The sequence below is a fragment of the Cephus cinctus genome, unplaced genomic scaffold, assembly GCF_000341935.2.
Source record: "Cephus cinctus unplaced genomic scaffold, Ccin1 Ccin1_scaffold0051, whole genome shotgun sequence".
Classification (NCBI taxonomy): Eukaryota; Metazoa; Arthropoda; class Insecta; order Hymenoptera; family Cephidae; genus Cephus; species Cephus cinctus.
Window position 1 is genome coordinate 222,966 of NW_014332795.1, and position 12,701 is coordinate 235,666.

Genomic DNA, 12,701 nt, shown 5'->3' on the forward strand with positions numbered 1-12,701 from the left:
GTGAGGATAAGAAATGAAAAGTGAAAAAAAATTCATAGCGAAATACCTAATCTTGTATGATTTAGTTCTACCACTGATTTGTCCGTGTGTGTTCGTTACTGAGACATGTTTCTTTAGTAAAAAAATGTTGAAAAATTTTTTGTCCAACGTTTCATTATTACCTATCCAATTGACCAAGAGAGTCGGTCGAGTCTGGCGCCAAATACAGGCAAATTTAAAAAAAAGACATAAGTTACATTTTTATGCTCTTAAATGTTTTCGACAACACAATATAATTTTGTGATTAGCGATAAAGGAATTTATTTACATTTTATATCTGTTACATTATAGATTTGAGTGCTTGGAACTTCTTTGATATATCTCGTTGAGCAAGAAAATTTTTTGATTTCTCCCTGAGCACTTAGGTGTAAAAAGTATGCCGTGTACAGGAGTGCTGTGAATTCCTCTAAGAGAAAGAATTGAAATCATATTATTAATGCCAAGTTCATAAGTCACTATGTATCTGCTTATTATATGATTTAGCACTAGTCCATCATTTTAATTGTATTTTCAAAATTTCCTATAACGTCTTCGTTAATCGTTTATATTATTGTTGTTTCTGATACTTAATTATAATTTAATGGTCATTTAATAATTATTTAAACTTCCGGTGATTCCTTATCGTGTACTACGTGGAATTTAAAAAATTTAGTTCTTTTTTCAACGGTTACCATAAGAGGCATCAGTGTGGCCGTCGGTAAATGATTTTACAGTGTCCAAAAAGTGAATGAGTATGATGGGCAGTTGCTAAAGATAACGTAGTAAACTGTACTGGGAAAATACCATAAAGCCTGCTTCACATTGGAGCATTGATAAAAGACTACTGATAGGGTTATGTACGTTGTCATTATTATTTACTTAGATTCAGAATTATACAGCTAAATAAATAGAGCTGTGAAGTCTTTGTAATATTTTTCATTTGAGTTATAAGAAAAGTAAAAGTCAAAAAGTAATCATAAATGTCATAGACATGCTAAATAGATGAAAATCAATTTTTAAAAGAGACCGCCAATGCACGTACAATTATTATTGATAATACATGAAAAAATAATACGTCGTTATTACGAATTGACATTAGTGATTAAAAAATTACAATAATCAATCTGAGGCATATAAGATTAATTGTCAACATTATTGAATCCTATTAATCCATATATCCCTACCGTTCTCTCAATGCAATACAGACACACTTCCTGTATAAAAACAAAAACCAGGAACCATTATTATCACGTCCATCCATTTGACAACTCATTATTCAACAACCAGCTGCCTACAAAACAGCTCTATAATAAAACGTGTTTAACTCGTATAAAAATAAATGCTTAAAGTGTCTATGCTATTTACCATACAACAAATCCTATGACAAGACTGTACAAATTCGCTTCCAGCTCCAATACACCGCGTGGGCGAAACCTGAAAAGTCTCCGAAATGTGTAAGACCCATAAAGCGTAAGTCTGGGACTTGCCGACCGTGAAAACAATACAAGTCCTATAGTGCGGACCTGGACGGCTGATGCGATGGTAAGCTCATTGCTCATTTGCTTAGGTAGTTCGTCTACCTGGCAGCCAAGGGGTAGATGATGATGTTCGTAGTGGTGTTGGTTATGGTGGTGGTGGTAGTGGCCGGATACAAGTCTCGAGACTCCAAGTAGCACCGAAGCTGGGAGTTCGGTTTAGTTTGCTCGCGGCGTTTACACGGTGCGGCTCACTTTCGTGCGCGAGTTTTCAACACCGAATATTTTTGTTGTCATTACGATTTTTTGTTCTTGCATACTCGTTGCTTTTTGTCGTTCATTCCCGTTGTCGAAAATGCGTGAACAAAATACCTCAAGGCACGAAATTCCTCTACGAGGAACACGTAGGATGTTATTGTGAACCGGCTTTTTTGTTTGTTTATCCGAAGTGAACGACAAGACACAATTATCGTTTGATCTCTTGGGCACAGTTGTGAATGGATTTGTTAGTAACAGCAGGCACGTTTGATATGTTTGTTTAATTCTTTCGGATTGATATCATCGTGGTTACCTTGTCTCGTGTTACGTTGGTACACGTGTTTGTACGTTGCGACGATTTCAAAGGACTAATCAAACGGTGCTTAGTACGTAGTGTATTTTGATATTGTTTACCAAGTGTCTGGACGATTCTGAAGACGAAAAATTATTTCGTCCTGTTATTGTGCTTTGAGGATTTCAAGTTACTAAGAATTGCCAGACATTCTCATACGCGAAAATTGTATTTACAAAAGATCGCGAACGAAGACAAAGGTTTCGTGTCTAATCGTAGTGAGACGAAATAAAAAAGGTAAACTAAAAATGCCTTGAGGTATTCCCGTAAAATCATAAACAAATCGAATGAAGCTGCTATAAATTTCCATGGTGTTCGGTACAATAACGGAAACAGTATCCAAGGATTTGTCAACAGTGCAAAATGACACAAAAAGGTTCGTTGTCGCGAACCTTCTGATCCCCCGCGTAATATCCAGCATGAACATCGTACAGTGAATTAGTGCAGTGTATATAAATGAGTGACAGTGAATAGAAGATCATGGCATCAAGACGTCTTCATAAAGGCGTCGGGACGCTGCTCTCCCTTCTGCTGATTTGTCTCCTATGGAAATGCAACAGTCCAGTCCTCGCAGGTCGGGGATTTAAACATGGCATCAAACACGGTACATAACCTAAGTTTTTTTTTTAAGAACCGTTTCTTTTTCTTCTTCTCTTTCCCCTATTCTTTTCTTTATCTACGTCACCGGTACTTTTTCTCTTTGACTTCGTATCGAAGTCCGTTCAGATTTCCATGTCAGATTAAAGCGTCCGGTTTCGAACTAACTAGATATCCAGTCTCGTCCTGGACAGTGTATTTTTATTTAAGAAAGGACATATTCTTCCTTACGACCAATCGCTAAATCGAGAGGAATTTCATTGAATAAATTTCTCTTAGATTCTATTATATTTTAACTTTCTGCATATGGCAGTTAAACTGTCACTTGTTTGACTAAGTATTAGGGTCTTTCTCTTGGTAATATCAAGCTAGTGACATCCGTCCCAAGGCGACCCGCTCACACTTTATATTTAGCGGCAACCAAAGCGGATGCATCCTTCTCATCGTAGAATGATTCTGTGACTGTGAACGACTTGTCTTTTGAAAAGTAGCGCCTTTACAAAAACAAACACTTTTTAACATTATCCATGAAAACATGGCTTTCGCTCAAAAAATCAGTATACGGTATCCGTCTAAACTGCTACGTCATAGGACGCACTAAAAATATTCATTAAAATAGGAATAAAAATTGATTTAAAATCAGGATAAAACTGCAGAATACGACTCCTCGAAGGGCTTTATATTATTAAAGATCTAACTTCAAGGAGTCATATTTTTATTTTTCTCAAGATAAATTTCTTTAAATATAACCAAGAACACTTTTTTTTAAAATTTACTCCAGTTCGCCGTGTAACGGTCCAGCATCATCCCTCCCTTATCTCATCAATTTCCGGTCAGGTTACCCCTTGTTCCTCTGCCACAAGAGAAAAAAAAGAACTACGGCACGTCAAACGTGTTTACTAAAAATTTATTGAACTTCGAAAAAATAATAGAAAACGTGCACCAATCAGAAATGAATGTATTTTATCCAACCACTTCATAAGACTTCCAGCTGTACAGTATATGGAATGTACCTTCCGACGGCTCATCGGTCGAACCCGTTTACGAGGCAATTAACGAACCGTTTAGCCAGTAAACTTTTTAACGCCGCGAATTAACCCCATGAATAGCCCCATGCAATTCCCAAGTGTCCCTACAGTAGCCCCCATAGCTCGTACACGTGTTATACGCCGCTCGCCTATCCGACAAAGTGATAAATAAGCTTAGAGCCTGAACAATTAACGTATTCCCGATCCTGCGTGGGCGAATTGAACGAATCCTGATACCAACAAAATCCACCAAACGACCACTATCGTACAGTAATCCAAAAAGTAATACCAAATTACGCTTGCGAAAAAATTGTCCAGGCATAAAAAAAATCAAAAATACCTATTTTCACAAAACAATATACATTTGAAAATTGAAAATATTTTTGTTCTACTCATTTTTCCAAAATCAATTTTTCTTCTTCAAAACATTCCTTATATTCGTTTCATTAACTTCGTAAGCCGTCAGATTGACTCGCGTGCTGACTATAACATATGGACATATACGTATACATATATTCGTGAATAGCACTTGCCGATTAATACCCAAGGCACGTACGGGTAGCGCGTTACTTTGCATGCAACCGCGGTGGCATTTAAATAAGAGCAATGAAAACGATCGCGAAACGCGAATGAGATTATTTCGCAAGTATTCGAAGTGCGCACGGTGGCATAAAGAATAATAAAAGTATCGCATAAATGATATTAACCGTACCAAGTAATATACAGATCGAAACAGTAGCGGCACTATGTTAAAGTGCATCTCGTACGCATTAGAATAAATAGAGCCTGTCATTAGGAAGTAGTATCGCCATAAGAATTCCAAGAAAGATCATCCCGATGGATTATTGATTAATCTCAATGACCGTTCCTATCGGAGAGACTATAAATTGAAAAAAAATCAAAAATGAACCCGCAGCACAATAACTTTAAACGCGGCACTCGATATTACGAAAAATCCATAAAAATGTTTTAAAAAATCGAAAAATTTTTTTTCTGAGATTAGGTCAACATTTCAATTTATTAAATACACAACGTACTCGAAATTTACGTACACGGGTGCCATATGGCAATTAATTAAATTCATACCAATTAAAAGACCGCCTCCCGTCACACGGCGTCGCTTTAGCGATCGATTAATCATCCAGCCTCCTTTCTTTGGGGTCCATGCCGAAAAACCACCAAACGAAAATATTGTTCCGGGAAACCTCTTGAGCACACGTATCCGCACCTTGCTTACTCCTAGGCATTGGAGAGAGACGATCCATCACTATTAACGTGCCGCCTAGTCGAGCCTGGCCAGGCTGCCGGGCAAGCACATAGGAGACGCGGCTGGTATTATAGGTTGGCGGTATAGACCGAGATAGAGAGAGAGACTGAATATTGGGGATCGAAATCAGTGGGAGAGAGAGGGAACGGTCGTTCGTTCTTCTACGCCTACGTTTGAGCAAATGAATGAGCGTCCCCACCAATTATACGCCTGCGCGTATTGCCTAGTAGTAAAACGTGCCGAGTTGGTTATATATATATATATATATATAATATAGTGTACATAAGAGATGAGCAACAGAGAGAGGAACGGCTGTTCTATTTTGAACGAACCTCCAAGGAATCGATCATTCACTCCGCTCCCTGAGTGTATCGCTGATTAATCTAGTACGGATAACTCATCGTTTGTTACGCCATTTTGTTTCTTTAAGACTGATCAGTCTTGTCTTATTGTCAGGCTGTTTAATCTTTATCGGACTCTTGGAGTGGTATAGTCGGTCCACGTGGTCGATGCGCTTTTTTGACAGATCGTAAACAATGAGGTATCTGACAGGACCACGTGTCGTTGTATACAATGTCTTTTTTTTTTGCAAAGGTGAATATGCATGGTTTTAAAGTGACCGTACTTTTTTTCTTCAGTGTATATTTATGTTGTTTTTTTTTATGTAAAACCAAGTGTTTTCTTTAAGTCTGATTTGTTTGGATTTGAGTTTATTTGTTTGTCCTTTTTTTATGGTGTTTGGTCTGTTTGTGATTTTTTTGGGTATCTAGCGACATGGGCGTACTGGGTTGCGGTCGTTCTACGTTCAAATTGACTTTTACTATAGTTTGGCTATACACTTGGCATGTAGGTAGATACTTACCCTTTGCGAGAGAGAGTGAATTGTGCATCGCCATGGGGTTCCCTTTATGTTCATTCATGCTCGACTTTCTTGCACGGCCATTTTATTTCTGTGACGTGTTCTTTGAGCATTTAATAATAGTCACCTCTGCGGACAGTTTCTTACGCGTCTTTATACGCTTGAATGGAATAGTCCCGTGTAGCCGGGAAATGGGTACCGTATATGAAATTACGTATGGGACCCATTAGAAATTTTTTCAAACAATAAGCAGCATTGTCATATCAAAATCTCGTCAATCCGTAGGAACAATTTGTCAATGGATTTTTTCAGGAAAATTATAAAATAAAAAACAGTGACTCGATGGACAAAAAAATTTTGGACCTTGGTTAAACGATGAGAAAAAAAAAATTTTTGGTAAAAACAAAAACGTACTTTACCGAACTCCAGGGATTAAAGAGAGAGTGCCCAAAGTGCGCGGCGACCCTTTAAAAAAATAACGTAACGTTATTTTTACACCGGATTTAAATGGGGCCCGCTCGGTTATTTCGTGAAAACTTAATGGGCCCTTCGCGAATGGGCCTCACGGCAGCTCGTACGCGCCTGCGATTCTCTTCCTGAAATAAAAGTCCGATTTCGGTGTTTTACACCCTGCCTCTCAGACGTGCAGGCGTCGTGAGGCCCCGCGGCTGGGCCTTACGCGCAAATCTTTACGATCGGCGCGCGTGCAAGACTTCCGCCACATTTGGGACCTTTTACGATCCTAAAATCGTAGGCCCCGTGTGCGGCTTCCATACGTGAGTCCCCGCGGCTCGACAACACAGAACTCGGGGCCCGGTCCTGCGGTTTTTTTATTTTTATTTTTTTTTTTTATTTTTTTTTTATTAATACCCTCGCGTCTCATTGTCACGCTTCCACTCGGGCCCATTCATACTCCCTGCACTTCACAGACCCTGTTCCACCCATATTTTTTCTTCTTGCCTTGCCGACACTGAAAACTTCTTTTTTTTCTTCTTCAACAGGCATTAGCCGCGTACGCGACTCTCTCTAACATCCTTCGGGATTTATCGTCACGATTCGGGCCAGCTCGGCTATTAACGACGCGTAATCCCTGTTTACAGGGACGCATTATATACGACGACAGGGGCCCCTTATGTCGGATAACTCGTGCAAAGTAGTATCGCTGTAACATTTAAGTCTAAGGGATCTTACAACTTTGTTGTGGAACCGAACGAATTATTACCAACCCCTGGGCACTTCAGTCAGTTAACCCTTATTTCTTGCTCCATCCTTCATTCACTAATCCCACGTTATAACTTCATTTTTATGCCACATATTGATATTCGATATTCCGTTTACGTGCAGCTGCCACTCTGTCCTCTGTTGACTTACCGTATGTATGGTATCTATAGGTATACCTGCACACAGTACATAGAACATGCATATATATATATATATAATGTACTCAGGTATTTCATATCTTGTAAAGTTGGTATTTACGTACTGAGCATGAAAAGAAGAAGCCACGATGATATTTTTACGGGTGTCTGCACTTTGGAGTACAACCTTTCATGATATACAGGTATATACCTATATCCACTCTGCTACTATGTATATGTATATATATACATCGGCGTATGTAGTATATGATATATATATATATATATATATATATACATGCATCTATAATGGTCGCTTTGCTCTCTTTTGCAGCCGTTAAGCTTCTCGTCTGGAACGTGTCGGATTCCACTTGGCAATCCCCACGTTTTTTTCTACAGGGAGTACCACCCTAACAAATCTCTCGGGGGTTACTCATTATCGAGCAGTTATGTGTTTGAAAAGGCGTAACGAGGATTCCGCTCGAGGTGGTCGACTCGGGGGAAGCAAATAGTGACTAATAAAAATCCCTTGAAGGAAAATCATACGCAAATGGCTGCGCAGGTGCATTTGGAGGTTATGTGAAAAAAATTTTTTTAAATTTATAACTTTTTGTTTTTTTTCTTCGTACTCAAAGATCCTTCTACCGCGACGCGTACGTCGTATATTCCCGTAAGAGTTGCCTTGAGCCAGGATGATGCGTCGCGACGCTCCCTCGTCTCAAAGCACTACTGCGTCTTGCACGCAGTACGAGAAGAAGGAACTTTAAGGCGGAATAGTAATACGCGTGATTCATACCGGGCACGTTGCGCCGTCCTTCGCGTTGGAGCGAGAGAGACCGAGACAGAACCACGAGGCACGGGATGACTCTGTCGCATTTAAGCCAGTGAGCTCGTGACGCCGACGGGGATGGTTACGGGTTTAGTGGCTATTTATACGGTGCCACAACGCGGCCATGCACCATTTCTTATTCTCTGCCTATCTTTTACCTTGCCTCCACTCACCGATGCACTCCTGCTAGTACGTGCGTCTTTCGATGCTTTTCTACGACTGTCCTGACGGGCTGCCGATTTTTATCGAAATTTTGACGGCGATCCTGCGATTTTTTTTTTTTTGAAATTGACAAAAAAAAATACTTGCCGAGAATCTTGCACTTTTGGGCATCCTTACTCTTTCTTGTACGTGAGAATTGTTTATCGTATACTCTTGTACATTTACCCCTTTGTCATATCGCTCGTGCAGCTGGTGGGAATAGGGTTCATTTTAATTTTGAAAATTTTGAAAATTAAAAAAAATTTTTTTACGACTTTTTGTGATTAGTACTTTTTTTTTTAGTCAAAACTTCATTCGACTTACACGGCTTTAGGTGGGCACGTACTGCGACATCCACTATGGGGAAGGAAATTCTGTGTTATTACTTCTGTTTGAAGCTTTTGGGTGGGTTTTCATGTGAGGCATGTCTGTCTTGTCTGGACGATTTTAGTTTCCTTTGCTTAGGATGAGTGGGGGGCATGGGGGAGGCAGATAGTAGGTTACTTTGACTGCGATAAACCCGGAAGCGCAGGGCTTCTCTCGAGTGTCATTCAGTCGCGCTATGGGAACACTGCAATTAGGCCGGATTGGATATTTTTTGAGAAATAAAATTTTAACCTGTGTTTAGGATTTTATTCCAAAAGTTCGTTTACAGCTACGTATCGGTGTACATAGAGTTATAAATTTCTTATTTGTGGGAATGATAAGACTGTCTATACTAATTTTTTTTTCACGGCCTCCCTGAGCTTTCTTATCAAAAAAAACGTTAGGTTCATTAGGATCGTGAGCAGCGATAAAAAAATTTCAAGTCCCGTTCGCACGTCAGCGACAAGATATAACATAGGTGCGCGCGGCTTGTTATTTCCTTCCCGCTGTTCCATGTATAAAGGCGAGTCTTCATTGTCCGGTTCCAACGTTTAGCCATTATTGCCAAGGGTTACCTTTCATTTCCGGTCGGCACATAGCGGCGGACTCTCCCGATCGTTATTATCATTATCGCCGTAACCCATCGGTTACAATTCAATCCGTTCACAAGTAGCGACTCAATCCGCCAGTGGTTAGCTCGAGATATTAATTCAAAAGGAAAGCCGACCTTTCCACGAAGCGATTTGTTCGCACGCGAAATCTAGCCAGGGCGACTCACTTGCTACCCACTATATATACCAGCAGACGTTTTTGATAATAAAAAAAAAAAATTGTCATCTACCAAGAATAAACCTCAAACCTCGTTTCCACGAAACGATCAGATACTCCGACAAAAGCAACCGTACACTTTATAACACTCTCGTCTAATCGCTTCATGCAAGTCGTACGGGATAACGATCTTCGTGTCGTCCAGCATCTCCTGGCGGCCGAAGTACGAATTATCTCGTCGTATTAATCCAAAATTACACGTCGCGCACGTAAGAGACTCTGTCGCCGCGACTACCACGATACTCACGCTGGTAATTCTCTTTCTCGCATTATGCAAATCCGCCTTGCGTCGTCTAGCCGACTCCTGGCGGCCGTTTATGGAAACTTGGGTTTGGCACTAGAGGCGAATAAATATATAAGCCTTGCGAATATATGCAAGATGGCCGATTTTCATTTGATTTTATCTTACCCCCCCCCCCTCCTTCTCCCACTCCACGCCCCTCTATGCCCCTCTCACCGTCCCCTCTTCACTATATCGTCTGTCGCGCGAACGAAATAAAGGCGCGGTCACAACAATGCCTCGATACTCCTTAATGTAAACGTCGAGGAAAACGCCAAGTAATCCTGTCAAAGGCGACGCTTCTGGTTTTAAACCCGTCCGCGTGCGCTTCAAACGTACGTACACTCGTTTACGAAACGTGGTCCGCTGTATAATAAGTCGCGCGAACGCGTTGACTCGTTACCGGAAGTGTCCGCCCTTGCTGGCACAATCGGTAACCGGATATAGCAGGGAAGCTACTACGAAAAAAAAAAAAAAAAAAAGGATACTAGGCCTCTATAGCTAAAGAGTGTGGGTGTAAGTCCCACCGGTATTATAGCTATATATAGTAATTAAAATACATAAATAAATCTGACAGACCGGAAGTGACCATTTTGACGTATACCCTTGGAACGGTTCGACTATCGAATAAAATTTTATCACTGTCTAGCAAACTGTTTTTTTTTTTTAATTTTTTACACCCACCTCGACGGTAAGTCCCAAAAATTTTTTAACCGGTCTTTCATCAACTTTACCGGTACCAATTTATTTGTATCTGGCCTACCTGCATACCACGTGTGCCTCCAAACGCCAGTATAGTAACGCACCTTAACTCATGGCCGATCTCTTTCCGGGTATCGTGAACCTTTTTCACGGGGCCTGTAATCCATTCGCCGCGAATACTGGGCCTGATGATTAACGATCTCTGCCCCTTAGCACCGTTTATATATACCGATGCTAATATAGATATACGTTTTTTTTTTTCACCCCAGTGGGTATCTGCGGTTCCCGGTAACGATTTCGATAAGCTTGCATTACGTCACACACGTCATTACACCACAGGACACCGATCATCACCCACGTAAACACCGGATACTCGCAGTCATTCGATTTGAGCGTTTTTCAGCCGCGATGACTGTGCGCGTCGACGTACCATGTAAACCCGCCTATAGGTTATCGGTAACTATATAGATCGGAGCGACGGATCGGCACGTAAACCGGTGTACGGATAACTGGTACTAATTTTACGGTGCGTTATAGGGGCATTGCGTAATGCGATTTTATAACTTAGATCATACTTGCACCGTCGCTCCCATGGGGATACGGCTTGAACGTTGACTCGTATACCCGATTAACGATAACTCGTAGGACTTTACCGAACTCCATCCGGTATGGATATTTCGACGAGTTTCATTGTTGTCCGATCTTTTTTTTTTTTTTTTTCTTCGGTTCAGACCTACCAGTGTAAGGTGATATTTTTATTCTATCAACCTTCCAAGTAGACACTACCAATGGTAACTGGTTTTTATCAGGACTCTGGCGTTAAAGCGAATCGCTTGGCTTTTTCATGCTTTAAGGATACGGTACGGTTACTTATGGCTGTCTAGAACTGGGACTTACCACTCGCTCTAACCTAGTATGGTCAAACGGTCGACATTGCTCTGCTCGTCTTCACTTGGAACTTTTTTTTTCCCGCTCTCTCCTGCCGTCTTGCGCCGCTTCATTTTTCCAGCTGCCTTTATGGCTTTCGCGTGGATTATTTTATGACTTTATTTTTGTATCTTGCTTCTTTTATTTTGGATTTCACTGCATCGCGTAATTTTTATGTTAGCCTTCTACGTGGGTTTACATTTTTGTTTCGCGCTTGTTGTGTACTGTGGACGATTATTCAGTTCTGATTTTCTAGTTGGAGTTTTTTTTTTCAAACTCACTCATCGTCCAGCTTGCTAAGCGATCGTGGTGATTAAGGCTCGTCTTAGTATTAATTAACGTTAACACAACTTATCGGGTAAGATCTTCTTGTCGATGCGTCTATTAGAATTGACACGTGTTCACTACCGGAGTTCTAAATGTGTATATATATATATATATATCGTAGTAGTTCAATATTCGATTAACATATTCAGTATTTCAGCACTGTACATTGATCGTGATTATTTTTTTTTTTTTTTACAAAAATTCAAAATGTGTCTAACGAATGCCTCGAGGAATGTGATATATAAATACAGGGTCGAAAAAAAAGGAAAAAAATTTTTCATCTTGTTTCCCAACAATTTGCATTCGCTTCAGCCATTCGTCTTCGTAAAAACCAGTTTAGTTTCATGATCCCACGTTTGAAAAGTTGTTCCTTTTCTTATCCTCTCCCTTCTCCTTCGTCCGGCGAGTAATCGAAACGCGAATCGGCCTGGGATTCTTCACGGTCGATCGGTCAGCCTTCACCTTGTATGACCGGCGCACCTCAGTGCCGATCCTTGCGGCAGATCCACGTAGAAATATTTAAGGCAAGAAAGAGGCGTGAGCCACGAATGAAGTAAAAGGTAAATCGATATCGAACGATATTGATTGATCAATTGAAATGAAAAAAAAAGATTTCAAAAAAAAAAGTTACGCGCTTTCATTAATATTCTATATGCTTCGCGGAAGATTTTTTTTTAATTGTACACATGTAACCTATGAGGATACGGATAGTTGAGAAAATAATTAGCAATCTAATTACGCGTCAGCCTACGGGTAGATCCTTAATTGCGCAATGGATCTTTCAAATCATTTCGTCCTACCCTTAATTCTCACACTGGATCTTCTTCCTACCTTTGGCTTATCTATATGCAGCACCAAGATAGGGAACTGTGGTAATAGTAGGTAGTGGTATTCGTGCCTGGTAATTAAGAACATTGATTAGAGAGATCGGTTATGCACTAAATCAACGTAATCTATATCGTGGCAGGTTCTCTTTCTCTTGATTTATGCCTGCCCGGGCCACCCTCGTGCTTCGTGATACACGTGGTG

At 40.4% G+C, this 12,701-nt stretch overlaps 1 protein-coding gene across 3 annotated transcripts in view; it reads left to right on the forward strand.

Annotated features, from left to right (window-relative positions):
- The first annotated feature begins 1,714 nt into the window (after positions 1-1,714).
- Positions 1,715-12,701, forward strand: part of LOC107268494 (laminin subunit alpha-1) — a 72,911-nt gene continuing 61,924 nt past the window's right edge. For all 3 annotated transcript variants that reach the window (XM_015741320.2, XM_025085845.1, XM_025085846.1), the window contains exon 1: positions 1,715-2,707. In XM_015741320.2, coding sequence (XP_015596806.1) covers positions 2,584-2,707 — 124 coding nt within the window. In that variant the 5' untranslated portion in view covers positions 1,715-2,583. The remainder of the gene's footprint in view (positions 2,708-12,701) is intronic.